This window comes from Gobio gobio (genome assembly GCF_949357685.1).
Source record: "Gobio gobio genome assembly, chromosome: 14".
In the NCBI taxonomy this organism is placed as follows: Eukaryota; Metazoa; Chordata; class Actinopteri; order Cypriniformes; family Gobionidae; genus Gobio; species Gobio gobio.
This window is the reverse complement of record NC_137107.1, coordinates 29788266-29807058: the sequence shown is the minus strand read 5'-3', so window position 1 is coordinate 29807058 and position 18793 is coordinate 29788266. Positions and strand designations below refer to the sequence as shown.

Genomic DNA, 18793 nt, shown 5'->3' with positions numbered 1-18793 from the left:
AGCGGTTCTTCAGAGGTTCTTCAGCGGTTCCTCAGAGGTTCTTCACCGGTTCTTTGACTAAGGTGCTATATAGCACCTCTGAAGAACCGCTGAAGAACCACTGAAGCACCAAAATTGGTGCTATATAGCACTAAAAAAGGTTCCCCTATGATTACGAGCCCTTTTTTTTAGAGTGTAATGTAAATGCAAATATCGGATATGGGTCGCTTTTAAAAGATGATGTAAGCGGGTCGTCAGATATAGTCACCAAATCGGAATTGTGCATCAAAACCTGCAGTGTAAATGCGGCCTAAGAATCTCTAAACACAAAGAACCAAAAATGTGACACCATGTTAAGTGTTTTTCATGTTTGAGCAAAACTCACATGAGCCTGGTTAAAGTCAGCATGAAACTGAAATTTTGATTTTGTCTATACTTTCCCGATCACTTGCATGCATACACATGCACAAGTTTACATTACTGTTTTATGATCAAATGATAGACATATGTATAATCTACATAATCATGTTAGCACCAAAGAAATGCTTGATTAAGTAGTCAGTACTCATTGACACCAAATTTTATTTTTCTCATTGTTTCATTTTCAAAAATGCATTTACTCCCTTCTAGCACATATTGATGTCACACATGTTCCATGAGTCAGTATGACTAAAGAAAATTAACCTCAATGGTAACTGTAATTATGTTTATGTCAAATGGCTGGAAAGAGAGCAAAACACGGACAAATAAAACAACACTTATAAAACACATTCTCATATCTGTGGTTACTGCTCGGCCAAACTTTGTGATAAAGGTTAAATGTTTGTTAAATAGGCTGCATGTTTTACCAAAGATAAGCTATTGTGTGTGGTTTATCGCCAATATATCATTGTAGACAAAGACACAAGTTCATATTTTGCAATTTAAGAGAAATTTCCTTTTGTATCTTAATAATGAAAGAACATGATATATTAAAGGCTTTTAGGTTATATTTTAATACTATGAATTTTATAGTATCTAGTATTTTTCAGCCTCCTCCTGCTAAATGTATCTCTGTATTACAACTGTTTTTCCTTTTGAGACCAAATGTGAAGTAGTATTTAAATAAAGAGCTAAAGGCCTGATCTCTCATGCCATATATTAGAGGACTTAGACATTTTGGGAAAATCATAAACGTTACAAAGCAAAAATACATCACAGTCATTGAAGTCATATAGTCAGTATAAACATAAACAGCTTCTTGGATAACTCCAACTAAAATGGATGCAGCACAAAGACCCAGCTGTATTAGATGCAACAGAACAGTCTTGTTGGCCTTTTTGGCAGACATTTTATCACCAGAGGCTGTTTTAGCCACAGCTGCTATAGAAGCATAAGTAAAGATAATAATAAAACACACAGATATAAAAAACACACAAGCGAAAGCTATATCAAGTTGCTTATGGACCTGCAGCCTAAAGAAAGTAGTTTTTGAGCAGAACAAATACATTGCTGCGTTTGTATCAACAGAATAAAATATAATAATCTCACACAGGGATTTAATCCAGCCTATCATCCAAACAACACCAATGGCCATGTTAGTTCTTCCGCAGGTGGTGATTTCTGCGTGTCTGAGAGGGATGCAGATGGCCACATATCTCTCCAGTGACATCAAAGCCAGATTTATTATAGAGACCTGATAGAGAGCTGTTGCACTAACAAGAAGGATGAGGCAGGCGATTTTCATAACAAAAATCCTGCTAACAGCACACACAAATAACACTACACTCATTAAAAGATTGAGCGTATCGACCCAAAGCATGTGACCAAACAAAATGTAGCGGGATACCTCCTGAAAATAAGTCTTTTTCCTTAAAGTGAAGATCATGACTCCATTGACATAAAGGAAAATAACACATGAGGATACAGGCAAGAATGTTTTCAGCGGTGCATCTCGATCTACCAGGTATTGGATCTGAGTGAGATTAGATGTTGAACCATTAAAAGCAGACATATTCAGAAAAATAAAGCATGAAGCTGTTGACCACAGACGCTGGTATAGCACACTGACAAATACTGCAATACAATGTCCTTGGCTTCAGTAAAAATCTCCAGGCTTGTGTGCTGTTGAAGGCACAGAGGGAGAAAGATCAGAGCTCTGTCAGAGCATCACACTCTAAATAGTGTTAAACTCATTATTATATCTGGCAAAAAAAACCTTTGGGGATTTTTGTGGACATCCTCAATTGGAATTACTATTCATAAAGTAAATATTTACCCTATGACCATCGAGATACCCTAGAGTGTGATTAAACATGAGTTCACAGTCTCAACTAACAGAACAGCTATTTTCCCCCTGTACTTTAGGGCTATCTGTTTTCAGGAAAACTGAGGACATATATTTAAAACCTCATGTCTCTGACAGTATATCAACACAGAGATTAACAAATTATTCCTCTTCTATTCTGCAAATCAGTCAGTCAGAAAAAAAAAATAGCATTGACTTGTCATTTTATGTTCAGGTTCTGGGTTTATCTGTTTTTGTAGACAATATGCTTAATAAGGTGCTATAATTTTGGTCTCGCAAGGCCACTGGTATAATTAAACTTTTAAAGTCTGCATGTAATCAAAATGGACCATATTCCATTGTTAGCGCACATTACTAATCTTGTGGTGAACAATTAATCTGTGCAAATGAAATCAACCAAAACAAAATAATTGTTCTTCATAATCTTTAATCAAAATCTGAAAATTTGCTCACAGCAGCAGCAAACCACAACGATACAACTATCCAATCAATTCCCATTGGACAAAATCAAGTTCTGTCCTACAAGTTTTTTTTTCGTTTGAGAAGCCGCTTCATTCGGACATAAAAAGTGTGTCTGAAATCGCATACTGTCTGAGCAGAATTTTAATTGACCTCACAACCTTTAAAAAAGTATGTTTTAGAGATTAAATTCGGACGCACTACATCTGCCATGTTGTTACTGTCATGTGACCTTCCAGCGTCAGTTACGTCAGTTCACTGCCATTCACAAATCCCCTCCCGTGGCCTCATGGGATAGTAAAGTGTCCATCAAATCCTCACTTCAGAATCTAGGTGTAAGTATTAGGTTATCCAGGTTTCTTTTCACCTACTGCTTTTTTTTTTTTACTGTGTAAAATACCCCCCCCCCCCCCCCCCCCAGAAATAAATAGTTTTGCCCTGGTTATTCTTTACATACAATAACCTATGTGTCACAACTGGTAAGGCAAGATGAAGAGCAGTGGATCGATTTGCAGCAATACAACTTTAATCATAACAAAAACAAAGAAGGTATCCTATAGTGAAGGAACTGTGAAAGCTTTGAAACACAAAGATAGAACCAAACTGAGGGTATTAATCCACAAGATTATGAGGACTGAACAAGAAACAGGTGGCAAACATAATCAGTAACCAAGGAAACAGGAACTAAACAGGAAAAGGGAAACTTCGACAAACGTAACAAAATAAAGTTCAAACTAAAAGCCTCTAAACACAAAGAACTAAAACGTGACACCATGTTAAGTGTTTTTCATGATTAACCAAAATTCACATGAGCATGGTTAAAGTTAGCATGAAACCGGAACTTCACTATGTTCGGAAAGGAATTAACGCATTCTACAGAGCCCCTTAAGCGACATGGTGATGGAAAAAAAACATGAGGTGGGAGGAACAAATATGTTTCAATGCTTTTGCTTTCTCTCACAATTATAAAGTTGGGTAATTCAATTGTATATAATTTGCAGGCATCAGGGAGCTGCTATGAATATGCATATGCGGGGTATAGAAATCGCGTTTGAATGTATGCTCGCTTTTTACTTTCACTCTCCAATTATTTGTAACTATTTACAAGAAAAGATATTTGTCAGTGATGCTTAGGATCTGTTGCGCGCCAAATCCTCCGACATCATCCTGTCAGTCATCTCTCCTTACTATCTTCATGCGTTAAGTGAAATCTGATGTACTGTAATGTAACGACTATACCGCAACAAGCCTAACCATTTCCCTTTAGAGGCTCCGTTAAATGCGTTATTCATTTTCCGTGCCTTTCTGAATTTGGATTTAGGCTTTATTCTTTATAAATCCCGATATGGGCGTATGCAACGTTTATACATCAGGCCCCTGGACCAATACTATGTTACTGTCTGGGAAGCAAAAGTGACATTAGATAATCATATTTATGTTTCTTTCTTTTTAATTTTTTTTTTATTGCTGAAGTAAGCCTGTTGAACATTCTTCTCCTGCATCCATATTCTTCTTCAATCCAGAATGGCAGCACAGCTGAAGTTTAACTTCACCCTCTACTGTACAGGCATGAATTTGCATTTCTTTCAGCCTGAGGCTCGTTTATTTAACTTTTGGTGTGAAAAGGCCTTTACATTTTCCAAAAATATACCTTTTTTTGTTGTTATTAAAAAACAAGCAAGCCCAGGCTAAAGGTGAGAAAAAGTTATGCAAAAGTAATGTAACGCATTACTTTCCATAAAAAGTAAGTAACTCAATTGGGTTTGACATGGCTTTGAATGTATTTTTGAATGTAAAAACAAACTTGTGTGTTGTCTGCTTGCCAGATCACTTGCATGCACAAGTTTACATTACTGTTTTATGATCAAATGATAGACATATGTATAATCAACATAATCATGTTAGCCCCAAAGAAATGCTTGATTAAGTAGTCAGTACTCATTGACACCAAATTTTATTTTTCTTATTGTTTCATTTTCAAAAATGCAGTTACTCACTTCTAGCACATATTGATGTCACACATGTTCCATGAGTCAGTATGACTAAAGAAAATCAACCTCAATGGTAACTGTAATTATGTTTATGTCAAATGGCTGGAAAGAGAGCAAAACACGGACAAATAAAACAACACTTATAAAACACATTCTCATATCTGTGGTTACTGCACTGCAAAACTTTGTGATAAAGGTTAAATGTTTGTTAAATAGGCTGCATGTTTTACCAAAGATAAGCTATTGTGTGTGGTTTATCGCCAATATATCATTGTAGACAAAGACACAAGTTCATATTTTGCAATTTAAGAGAAATTTCCTTTTGTATCTTAATAATGAAAGAACATGATATATTAAAGGCTTTTAGGTTATATTTTAATACTATGACTTGTATAGTATCTAGTAATTTTCAGCCTCCTCCTGCTAAATGTATCTCTGTATTACAACTGTTTTTCCTTTTGAGACCAAATGTGAAGTAGTATTTAAATAAAGAGCTAAAGGCCTGATCTCTCATGCCATATATAAGAGGACTTAGACATCTTGGAAAAATCATAAAAATTACAAAGCAAAAATACATCACATTCATTGAAGTCATATAGTCAGCATAAACATAAACAGCTTCTTGGATAACTCCAACTAAAATGGATGCAGCACAAAGACCCAGCTGTATTAGATGCAACAGAACAGTCTTGTTGGCTTTTTTGGCAGACATTTTATCACCGGAGGCTGTTTTAGCCACAGCTGCTATGGAAGCATAAGTAAAAGTAATAATAAAACACACAGATATAAAAAACACACAAGTGAAAGCTATATCAAGTTGCTTATAGACCTGCAGCCTAAAGAGAGTAGTTCTTGAGCAGAACAAATGCATTGCTATGTTTGTATCAACGGAAAAATAGATCATAATCTCAGACAGGGACTGAATCCAGCTTAACATCCAAACAACACCAATGGCCATGTTAGTTCTTCCGCAGGTGGTGATTTCTGCGTGTCTGAGAGGGATGCAGATGGCCACATATCTCTCCAGTGACATCAAAGCCAGATTTAATGTAGAGACCTGATAGAGAGCGGTTGCAGCAACAAGAAGGATGAGGCAGGCGATTTTCATAACAAAAAGCCTACAAACAGCACACACAAACAACACTACACTCATTAAAAGATTGAGCGTATCGACCCAAAGCATGTGACCAAACAAAATGTAGCGGGATGCCTCCTGAAAAACAGTCTTTTTCCTTAAAGTGAAGATCATGACTCCATTGACATACAGGAAAATAACACATGAGGACACAGACAAAACAGTTTTCAAATCTCGATCCGCCATAAATGATATAGTCTGAGTGATGTTAGATTTAGAATCATTAAAATTAGACATATTCAGAAGCATAAAAAATATTAAAAAAAAATGCTGTTATAAAACACTGAATAATACTGCAATTTATAAAGTCTTTGTAACTGTAAATCTCCAGGCTTGTGTCACCTCTGTTGTTGAAGGTACCAAGAATGATCAGAGAGCATCACACTTTAAATATCAAAGACAGCATCTGTCATGAACTACGTATGGAATCCCAGTGGCTGGTTTGTGTGTCAAAATAACTGAAAAAAACTAAACAAACAAAAACAGTAACCCTTGGTGTGTATTTCACCAATAGTGCTTGACTACTTGCATCAACTATAGCAAATCCCAGTGGTTTATGTTTCCTTGTGCGTTTGTATAGAAATATGTCTTTAATTCTTGAAGTTATAAGACATGTAATTCAGACTCTGTCTGTAGGGTCAGTTAATACATTTCCTAATTAATATCCTATTATCAGTTAATATCTCCTTCAATTTGTGCATTAATAGAGTTTAAAAAGTTTTAATGGAGTGTTTTAATAATTATTCGTTATCACCAGGGGCACAACTACCCAGTGCCAGAGGGGTATGTCCCCCCCCCCCAATAACAAATAGTTATTAATAGGCTAATAACAAACATAAAAATAAACATTCGTTTGAAATTAATTAAAGAGAAAATTATGAGTTAAGCAATATCATACGAGCAAGAGTGCTATTTTCCAGAGTAGCCTATATCAGCACAATTGCAAAATGCGACATTAATTTTATACAACAGCTCAATAAACAACAAGTTGTCATTTTTTTTACAGTTTTTCTCTATTTTTCCAACAAAAATAGATTCAAACAAAGTATAGGTTTCTTTCTCGAATAATTCACCGTTTTTGAACAGTTGATTAGAACGAATTAGTTGAATGATTCTAGAATCCACTCACGCTGCCAAATATACTGGCAGTTTATAGTTTCATAGGCCTGAAATAATTTCATATTTCTATAATTAAAATATTATATTTAGAACATAAATCTAAAAATCTCATTACATTATTTAGGCAATTGTAATTACAGTGTAAGTGGATTTTGTTGATACTGATTTAATTTAAAGGGGGGGGGGACACTCAGTTTCAGTCAGTCTCATGTCAATCTTGAGTACCTATAGAGTAGCACTGCATCCTGCATATCTCCGAAAAGTCTTTATTTTTATTATAATTATAAAAGAAAGATGCGCTGTTCCGAGTCTTTCCGGAAAAAGCCGTGCGGCTGGGGGCGTATCGTGTGGGCGGAGCTAAAGAATGTCGAGCGCGCGCCGCTGTTACTGTGTTGAGTGCGTCTGAAAGCTGCGTCATCCCTAAAAGCGGGGAAAAACTTTATTCAACATAAAAAATGGCTTTTAATCAGATACAGCCATACATCTATGATCCGGAATCAGACCCAGAGGCTGAAGTTGAACAGGAGCAGCAGCAAAAACGACTAGAGCAGGACGTCGACTATGTGGTATAAGTTACACTAACTATATAATATGTTTAGCGGCTTGTGTTATTTAGAACACCATGTCAAGCGCGAGTGTTACAATGTGTGTGTGTGTGTGTGTGTGTGTGTGTGTGTGTGTGTGTGTGTGTTTACGCGTGGTTTGTGTTTACGCGTGGTTTGTGAAGACATGATTTGTAGTAAGCGGACTGGTTTTGCGCGTCAGGCTAGTGTTTACATAGAAAGACATGGAATAGTAGCGCATTTGAATGAAGAACCGCGCTTATTTAGTTCAACATATTTCCCCATTCTTTGTGTATTGTTGTTTGGAGTGCTTTTACAATACACAAACATACACATATAGTGGCCAGCTAAACAAATGTACACACACTATACATCGCATGCTCCATTGATCAATCATCTGTACGAGCCAGCGCTTTGATGGGCGTAGCCTATTGCTTTCACGCTCTCTCTCTCTCTCGCGCGCGCTCTTCCGGTAGAATTGTCCGTACGGCCCATACAAGGAAATTCCGCCCTGTTGATGTCAAGCGGACCCATGATCGAAAAAAACTTTCCGAAACTTATGACTAACAGGAAGTACTAATTTTGGCAAAGAAATACTCCCATCAAACGTCCACCTTAGCTTATGAAACGGTGTCCATGTTTAGCATGGGAATCCAAGTCTTTAACAGTGCCAAAAGATCAGTATGCATGAAACAGCATTTCACCCCCCCCTTTAATTATATAACAGCCATAGTGTATCGGGGTAAATAGTGTAGGGCCTAATGACTTAAAAAGATGGTCAACAATATGTAACTTTACTTTATAAGAGGTGTGCCCTAAAAAGTAGGCATGCAATTTTGAGAACACAAAGAGCACATTCTTTAGTCTGTTTGGATACTTCAAACCCAAGTTTGCACTGCCTGTTTGGTTTACCTGTTTAGCCTACACGTTAAAAGCGTGCATTTTGTCAGACTCATAGCGCGCGTCCTTGATGTGATTTACCATATAAGCGCGCGTTCTTAACGTGCGCTCTGGGGTCACGGAAAACCCGCGTCGGTTTTTTTAAATAGCAAATCACGCGTCGAGGACGTGCATCGGAAATGCGCGTTTTCCTTGACCCCAAAGTGCACCTTATAAGAAGGCGAGTGGGCGCATGTTTTGAGATTACACGCTTTTGACAGTGCGCAATCAGACGCCCGCCCAAGCGTATATGAACACTTTGGCTTGCCGCCGGCACGCCCACTCGCGATATTCCATTATTATCCAAAATTCTATTATGGAATCTTATGAGGGCGCCTACTCTAGCCTGTTAGTCCTCTAAAATGTTATATAATATTGAGGAAATACAGAAATTATTTAGATACGCACAACAGCAGCTACATATAGAAAAGACTACATTTTTTCATACCATCGTTTTGGCGCCCCCAATGTGCTGCGCCCCTATGCGCCGCATATAGCGCATACCCACTTTTTGCGCCACTGGTTTATCACACAGCTCTCTGGAATACTTTGTCAATCGTGGGATTCAGAGGTATTGTCTAAGCAAAGTCGTCAAAGTTTATAGTGGTGAACTTCAGACCAACTATTGTTAGCCAACTATTTGATTGCAAGTTCCGTTGTTATCAGCATAGTTCAACGAGTCTGTGTTTCCATAGTTCCAACAAACATTCAAACAAATAGCACCGCAAGTTGTGTGGTTGGAACGACAGCTCTTGACCTGTGGTTAGAAGTAGTTTATTGTTTTTATTACATGTGAATAAAGTTTCTTGAATATATTAAATTAAATCCTTATCTTGACCAAAATAAGCAAGCTGACATTCAGTACAATCTATCTCTTTCTTTTCTAATATATACAAATTTAATTTACGTCTTTCAGTTTATCAATAGATTTAAAGCTGCGTTTTTAAAGAGTGCACATGTACGTACATGCTCTAGTATGTAAGAACGAGCCTATGATTGAATCTGAACTGCGGAAAGCGTCAAGACACACAATTTTTTTTTCAAGTTTGCATCCACCAAAGTTAATCTAATAACTTAATCTACTGGTTTGTTTGTCAGACAAAATATTGGCGGATAGCAACGAGGGTACATAAAATCGGCAATATGACTGGTCAGATTGCCTGTTAATTAAACTCCAGGCGAAGGGTTAATTTCGTCATCACAGTCTGTGAAAAGGATCCATGCAACAATGTAGCCATGTGCATCCGTAATTACAAGATTCTTACATATAAAAAGTATTTACGTCCTTAACTCGTAATTACAGCTCTGTACCACCTGACCACTGTAGATTTGCGGCATTAGATTTGCCATTTAATTAAGCCACCCGGGGAACCAGCTAAGGATCTCGAGTCCCTCATAGCAATGGCCATCCGCCTGGACAATCGTCTGAGAGAGTGGAGAACAGTTCGAGCAACTGTTTTTTAAGTAGCAACAAAACATTGCTGGGCTAGAAGTAAGAACCGATTACGTCAGGCGCTGGGGGCGGGGTTACCGTGACCAACAAGACCAACACAAACTTGTGACAGCCATTTTTTAAATAGCAGCTAATGGAGCTAACCCCTGCTGCTCGTTTGTAATCTCCGTCTATACAAATTACGACGAGCTGCACAAATGCGTTGGATTCGCTGTGTTTTGATGCTGATGTAGGATCGTAAAGCCATGTGAATCAATAGTAACGCAACGTTTGCCATTGTTTATGGACGGCTTGTTCGAGATGCATCAGCGCTGTGCAGACCGATCGCCGTATGACAACGAGTCCAACAAGAGCATACGACTCCTTGTGCTTTTGATTCACACATGCAGTGTTTTGAAATCATACGCGGATCGGTTTGCGCAGCGTCGAAGCATCTCGAACAAGCCTGGTGTGTTTGTGTTTTCCGGTGCCTCGCTAGCGTTGCTGAGAAAGATGAGACGTATACAGTGACGTAAGACCTGGCTCTGTTGTGGCTCTCAGCATGTGGAAAAGCAAACGGTTCTTAGAAGGCTCCTCAGTCGAACCAACTATGAACTGGGACTAGCACTGGCTCTGAACAAGCACCCGGTTCATTCTGGTGGAAAAGGGGTATTAGTGTTCCTTCTTCCAGAGCTTCCCTGGCCCCTGAACAGCTCCGAGATTCCCCGGAGGACATGTAGTTGGGCCGTTCCAGGCATTCTCCTGACGAGAGGGAACAGCGCATGAGGGAGTGTCTGTGTCTCTACTGCGGTGCTTCTGGCTACTTCCGCTCCACTTGCCCCCGATCTTTCAGGAAACGCCTGTCCCTGCCCAGCTACAGGAGGGCTGTGATGGGAAAATTAGAGCTCCTCCTACTAACGATGTCCTAGCTGTTCTGTCGACCTGTCCCGAGTCCCCAGTTTACCATCGGTTCAAGCCAGTATTCAGCAAGTCCCGGGCTACCTCCTTACCACCTCACTGCACTTACGACTGTGCCATTGATTGGGTCCTGTCCTCCCAGGGGTCAGATCTTCTCCTTATTCTCCCCGAGCGCTCAGCTATGGATACCTACATTGAGGAGTCCTTGGCAGCCGGCATCATCCGTGCCTCGACTTCCCTGGCTGGGGCAGGCTTCTTTTTTGTAGAAAAGAAAGATGGGGGTCTTAGGCCTTGTATTGATTACCGAGCCCTCAACAAGACATGGTTCGGAATCGATACCCCCTTCCTCTCATGGCCACTTCTTTTGAGCTGCTTCAAGGGGCTTCCATTTTTACTAAACTGGATCTCTGCAATGCTTACCATTGCCACTACGAATATCTGATGATGCTGTTCGGGATCACCAACGTCCTCACAGTATTCCAAACCCCTATTAATGATGTTCTCCAGGAGATGCTTAGTATATTCGTCTTCGTATACCTGGACGATATCCTCATCTTCTCGAGGTCACTGAAGGAGCATGAGGGGCATGTTAGCAGAGTTCTCCAGAGACTCCTTGATAATCATCTCTGCATAAAACCAGAGAAGTGTGAATTTCATGTTTCTTGGGTTCATCGTCACTCCTGGCCACCTGGAGATTGACCCTAAGAAGGTCAAGGCAGTCCACAACTGGCCCACAGTTGTGGTGGAGGTGGATGCCTCAGAGGTGGGGGTGGGGGCTGTCCTGTCACAGAGGGGTGATGATGGAAAATTATACCCTTGTGCCTTCATGGGATCGAGAGTTGCTTGCGGAAAAAACTTGCCTTTGTGGCGTGGCGCCATTGGCTTGAGGGGGCTCAGCATCCTTTCCCTGGAATACCTCCAGCAGGCTAAGCAGTTCAACCCATGGCAAGTGCGATGGTCTCTGTTTTTTAATTGATTCCAGTTTCTCCTATCTTACAGACCTGGCACCAAGAATGTTAAGCCGGATGCACTGTCTCGAGCCTACTCTTCTGAAACACAAGAGAAGCCCTTGGCATTGATTATTCCGAGTTCTAGGATTGTCGCACCTCTTCAGTGGGAACTAGAAGGAGTGGTATGAGAGGCCCTTGCCCATGAGCCCGATCCAGGCAGTATTCCCGCTGGACGCTTGTACGTTACTCTATCTGCCCAGGCCTGTGTCTTACAGTGGGGTCATGAGTCGCCCTTGATGTGCCATCCAGGAAGTGCTAGCGCTTTGGACTTCGTCCAGCAGCGGTTTTGGTGGCCGTCCATCAAAAAGGACGTTCAGGTCTATGTGGAGGCCTGCCCCTTGTGCAACCAGGGGAAGTATATACATCAGTGACCCCAGGGACTGCTCTGTCCTTACCTGTTCCCTGCACGCTATGGTTGCACCTTTCTCTGGACTTTGTTATGGGACTTCCTCCATCCCAGGGCAACACAGTCATCCTGGTGATTGTGGACCGGTTCTCTAAGGCTGCCCAGTTTATTCCCTTGCCTAAGCTGCCTTCGGCCAAGGTAACTGCTGAGCTCCTCATGAACCATGTCTTCTGGATTTTCGGAATTCCCCTGTACATTGTCTCGGACCGAGGTCCCCAATTATGACTTATTGGGGCCACAGCCAGCCTATCGTCTGGGTTCCATCCAGAGTCTAATGGCCAGACAGAACGGATTAATAGGCCTTTACCACAGAGGAATTGGATACCGGAAGTGCGCGTCGAAGCAGTGTGCTGATTCTTCCATTGGTTATGCATATTTTCAATGTGCTGTTAACACCTAGTTGAACAAACGACACTTAAAATAAGCATCTGGAGGATGATTTAAAAATATGGACATTTTCAGAGACAGGAGAAGAGATAAACTGATCATTACTGTGTACAGGATTTTCCAAACTCTGCTGAACTTGTAGTTTTTTAATCTAACATAAGCTGAGGGTCGTAAACATACGTGATTATTTCACCACACGGTGTCAGTGCTCATCTAAATAGTGACTGCGATGAAGTGTGTGAGACCTGATGAATATGATCTGAATTAACATATTTATTTGCATTAAACATTTTAGTCATTATTCTGTCAATTTTCATTGACAATCATTTGACTGTGTATGTAATTCACACATTAATGCCAAAATTATGCCAAACGTATTACTGTTTAAGATTAATTAAATGTCATCGTTAAATTTATTTAAGGCAGTTACTGCACATTCATTCATCTATTTAATACTGTTGTCATGAAAATTGGAGTTTAACCAAGGTATTTGTAGTAAAACTGGTACAAATGGTACAAATGGTAGTCAATCCATGAAAAAAACATGGCTACTTCATTCTTACTATAATAAACCATGGTTACCTTCCGTAAGGGTGTTTATCAGTCAAATTCTTTTAAAAATGTAAATTCAACAGGTATGATTAGTAAGGGAAACACTGTAAATGAGAAGACGAGCACTGGACTGCGGCAAGTTAAAAACATATTAATTATTAAGAATGCACATTTGGATGGGGACATATCAGAAGATTGTCAATACGAGACGTAAACATCCTCAGTTTGGAAATGCATAGGCATACAACACACAAACATACTCCCACATTTTATTTTAAAAGAAGGGCCTTCATCCCGCCATATCAGTCTCACCCATGCTTTTAGTTTCAGGAAATGGTAAAATCTGAGGTATGGATGTCATTATTTAGTATTAGAGCACCGGATCACTGCAGCAACATCTGCGAGAAGATTCAGACATTAGTTTTGATTGCGTTGCGATGGGACCGGAAGTAGCGGTGCACTGCTTCACTTACCGGAAATAGGAAGTGTGATAAAGGTCTATAAGGATCAGGAGACCACCTTGCGATGTATGGCAGCCAGTAATCCCATGTCTTGGGCCACCTATATTGTTTGGGCTGAATATGCCCACAACACCCTCCAGTCCTTGGCCACTGGATTATCCCCCTTCGAATGCCAGTTTGGTTACACCCCCCCATTATTCCCAGAGGAAGAGGCGCAAGTTGGTGTTCCCTCGGCCCAGTGCTTTGTCCTAGGCTGTAGACAGACCTGGAGGAAGGCCAGGCGTACCCTCCTTCGGACCTCCCAGAGATACCCGAGCCAGGCTAATCGGACGGCCTCTAACTTCCGAGCCGGTCAAAGAGTTTGGTTAGCCACTAAGAACCTGCCCCTCCGGGTTGAATCCAAGAAGCTTTCCCAGAAATACATTGGCCCTTTTCGCATAGCAAGGAAAGTTAACCCTGTTTCTTATTGCTTGTTTCTCCCTCGCTCCCTTAGAATTAACCCCACATTTCATGTCTCAGTACTAAAACTTGTCTTGTCTCCTCCCTTCTCCCTCCTGCTGTGTGAAAGAGAACAAATAATGTATCTTATTTTTATTTTATTTAATATGTGCATTAAAATAAGTTTTGCACTTTGCACTGTGTTTATCTGAACTCTCATAACCACATCATGTCAATCTTGAAGGTTACATCAGAATCTACTAGCACACACTCCCGTGTTTCCATTATTATTCACATTAAATATTTAGTATTTGTCTGTGTGTTTGTACAAAGTGGTCTCTGGGGGTATGAAATGTGGTGTTGATGTCTACCTGAGGTGATTACTTGGGGCCACAGGGAGAAGAAAACCTTATGTTTGGCACATGCTGTACTCTAGACGTGTGCCCTTATTAATGAGTGTGCTATGTAAACATTAAAGTATAAACATGGCATCTTCAGGGGACATTCTAAGAAGTTGACATGTAGTGACATGCATGATGATGAAACCTACTTTACTCTTGATTTGTGTAGAAAATACAGATATAAAGAGATATAAAGGCTAATTACAAAGTTTCCAAAAACCTCATGGTTTAAAAGACTCAAATCATCCCCTCTTCTTCTTCTTCTTCTTCTTCTTCTTCTTCATCTTCATCTTCTTCTTCTTCTTCTTCTTCTTCTTCTTCTTCACTATCTATATACTATAACTATAACACTATAAAATAAATAAACAATGAACATACAGTTCTCAAAAAACAAGCATCGGTTGTTATTGAATATACATGTAACTTCAGTGGAGCTGAAGTATATACACATATATACACATTTTATGTATCCAATTACACACAACTGAGTACTATTTTCACACATCTTTTTTATTAGTTGTGCACAAATTTATATTTTCATAAATTGTAACAGTGGTCATTGGTCATTAAAGCATTCTGTGCCATTTGAATCCCCATGACATAATATGGTATATTTGGTGTAAAAAACGGGCTAATACTTGTTTATAAATACTCATTTTACATAGGTAATCCCCCTCTACCACAGAACACAATAATATGTACCCAGGATTAATCAGTTAATTAAATTATTTTAGTGCAAGTATGCTAAACTGCCATGTCCCCAAAGCTTGCATAACTTCAGCCACAAATATAAATAATAAAGATCAAACAAATTCCAAATGTTTCAATATTGTTGTATATTCTTATTATAATATTCCTCACCAAAATATACTTTTGCTATTAATACATTTTTAATGCTTAAAATCTTTAAAATATGTTGTGTCCCTAAACTTTCCCCATTACTCTGATGGAAAGTTCCTCTGATGCCCTTGACTGTTCCTCTAATCACATGACTCTCAGGAAGTAGAATACTTTTTGGCGGCAAACTATCTACAAGAAACATTCCTTTTTCAATGTTTTAGAATGACTCACTGGTGTGGTAAAGCATAAAATGTGAAATTAACAACACCATAAGAAGAAGATTGTTGTTGCAGGAAACAATAATTGAAGATTTTCTTTCATGACATATATTCAGTTGTGTGATGTCCTAACTGACTTCCAGAAACAGTTGATGAAATCAACTGAAGTTAAAAGACATTAAATCTCTGACGAACTCAGCAGAGGAGGATTAAACAACTCCACAAACAGCATTACCAGTTTCACGCATTAATAACCAGACTGACTTTATTTCTGTTAGATGTCTACAGAAGTTGTTATGGAGAATTAACAGGGGTTTAATGCTCAATCACTGACACTGACAAACCTACTGTCATTGAAATCTTATAAAAGAACAAAACCAACCGTCATTGAGATCTCATAACAGAACAAAGCCGACCATTAAACTCGACTGACCATTAAAATCTTGTAATGAAATGAAACTGACTTTCATTGAGATCTCGTAACAGAATAAAACAGACTGTCATTGAAATATCATTAGATAACAAAACCGAATGTCCTTGAACAAAACCAACTGACAGTGAAATATCAAAATTGACCAATACTGACTGACACTGGCAAACATAGCAACATTGTGTCAGCCCAGATCCGGCCCACATCTGGCACATGTGGAATACTGATCTGGTCCACATGCTGCATGGAATGACGGCCCTTCGGGTGGCCCACTCCTGTTTGCCAGATCTGGGCCACAAGCAGGCCATAGCAATGCCACATGTCAGCCAAGAGCAAAGAAATTAACCAGATTGTACCTTATCTTCATCAGAAGAATGGCATCTACTCTAATGTAAGTCTCTCTGTTTTATCCCGAGGTTTACTGCAGTCAGCCGGATCCGGGCCGTATTCAGATCAGATGGTGGATCTTCGCCCAGACATGACCAACGCATGCCCCTGACGTATCTGCAGAGACCGTGTCAATTAGACTCCCCCTGAAATTACCTCATGGCATCCTCAATAAACCCGTCTCTGGCGTGTTGCCTCCAATCTTTTGAATATTCCGATCTATTATGACCCCTGACCTGTAAAGTTGCCAGAATAATAATCATACGCTGTTTGTTAATTGGCCAGAGGAGAACTGGCACCTCGACTGAGCCTGGTTTCTCCCAAGGTTTATTTTTCTCCATAAGGGCACCTAATGGAGTTTTGGTTCCTTGCCACTGTCGCCTTTGGCTTGGCTTGCTCAGTTGGGGACACTAAATTTTCAACTAAACATCCAAATAAATCTAATTAGTAAACTACATTAACCATATAACCTAAATTACTGATCTGCCCACATTGTTACTGTACGATAATCGAAAGATGACATCACCGTTTTCTCCGGAGCGGCTGTACGGCCGAATAAAATACTGTTGAATTATTTTCCTGTTTAACACTGTGTGAAGCTGCTTTGAAACAATCTGCATTGTAAAAAGCGCTATATAAATAAAGTTGACTTGACTTATCTGAGCCACAAAATATGTGTAGAATAAATATGGAGTCATCTAAGCCTTAATAAGCCTGTTAACAAGCAGAATCACTGAAGGAAAGAAGATAACAGGAAAAGACATGAGCAGAAAGACAAGAACTACAACTGACTTCAGCCACATACTTAGATGAAATCAACTGAAGATAAAAGAAGACATTAAATCTCAAGAAGATCTGAAGATCTCAGCAGAGAAGGATTAAACAACTCCATTAAACTGCATTAACAGCTTCACGCATTACTAAGCAGACTGGCTTTATAGACGTCTACAGAAGCTCTTATTAAGCATTAACAGGGATTTAACTCTAATGTGTTTCATTTGAAGTCACCATAACAGTGATCAGTGTTTCCATTAGTTGGGCACTTAACTCTTAATACATGTTTGTCTTTATTGGCTGCTGTGGACAGTGTGTTTGTAAAACACATTTGCAGTAGCAAAGGAAGCGAAATTACATATGATGATGATGATGATGATGGTTACCTGTTGATGGTTTTATAATCATCAAGGAATCGCCTGATGTTATTTGAGTCTATCAAGTGTGTTGTGTTAATAATACATTAACACTACAAACTCTACATTACACTCTAAAAAAAAAGGCTTGTAATCATAGGGGAACCTTTTTTAGTGCTATATAGCACCAATTTTGGTGCTTCAGTGGTTCTTCAGCGGTTCTTCAGAGGTGCTATATAGCACCTTAGTCAAAGAACCGCTGAAGAACCTCTGAAGAACCGCTGAAGAACCTCTGAAGAACCGCTGAAGAACCACTGAAGCACCAAAATTGGTGCTATATAGCACTAAAAAAGGTTCCCCTATGATTACGAGCCAAGAACCATTTTTGGTGCAATATAGAACCTTTTTTTTTTTAGAGTGTACTGAAGCATGAGATCCAGCAGTATTACAACAATCAGAAGATTTTAACAAAACACAAAAAGTTAATCTATGATGACCTTCACATACAGACAGACATCGAGAATCAGCGTATGAATCTCATCAATGGTGAGGGTCAAGAAAATATTAGAATAATTAGATCAACTCTGGACATCACAAAAAAGCTACTGAATGTCATAAAAAAAATAAAATCAAATATTTACAATTAAACAAAATAATAGGACAGTTCAGCTGCATAATTGATTCATGCTGCAATGCATGCTGGGAGTTCTGTACTATGCTGGTACCCAACATTAGAGTTGGGGTACTCGGACTTGGACTCGGACTCGAGTCCGGACTCGAGTCCAATTTTGAATGAACTCGGACTTGTCACGCACTCGGGTGAATTTGACTTGACACGGACTTGGACATTTTGAAAATATCCTGAGTGCAGTCGAGTCCGCGTCATGTGTAACAACAAAACCGCCATAAAACTAAGATAAGAAATTAATGAACGCCTCCCCGCCCTTGATTTTACTGCACCACACCGGCAGGCAAGAGGTCTTTGTGTAGAGGTCTTTAATTGACAGCAGCGCAGCCTATAGTGAACACGCTGCCGCTTGTCCTTAAAGGGACAGTTCACCTCTAAAATTATGTAATTATTTACTCACTCTAATTTTGTTCCAAACCTGTATTCATTTCTTCTGTTTAACACAAACAGTTGAATGGTAGCCATTGACATCCATATTATTATTTCCTACAATGGGACCAACTGGTTGGTTTCCGACATTCTCCAAAATATATTTTATGTCCAACAGAAGAAAGAACTTTATTCAGGTGTAAAACAACTTGAGCGTGAGTAATCGATGATAGAATTTTCATTTTTGAGTGAAC

General features: G+C 39.4%; 2 protein-coding genes across 2 annotated transcripts; both read right to left on the bottom strand.

Annotated features, from left to right (window-relative positions):
* Window positions 1-1006: 1006 nt before the first annotated feature.
* On the bottom strand, window positions 1007-1972 carry LOC307137476 (odorant receptor 131-2-like; the record flags this gene model as incomplete). The annotated part of the gene is made up of 1 exon (XM_079835142.1): window positions 1007-1972. The coding sequence occupies one exon, from the start codon at window positions 1970-1972 to the stop codon at window positions 1007-1009; it is 966 nt and encodes a 321-aa protein (XP_079691268.1).
* A 3153-nt stretch (window positions 1973-5125) lies between these two features.
* Window positions 5126-6088, bottom strand: LOC307137982 (odorant receptor 131-2-like; the record flags this gene model as incomplete). The annotated part of the gene is made up of 1 exon (XM_079836041.1): window positions 5126-6088. The coding sequence occupies one exon, from the start codon at window positions 6086-6088 to the stop codon at window positions 5126-5128; it is 963 nt and encodes a 320-aa protein (XP_079692167.1).
* Between the last annotated feature and the right edge of the window lie 12705 nt (window positions 6089-18793).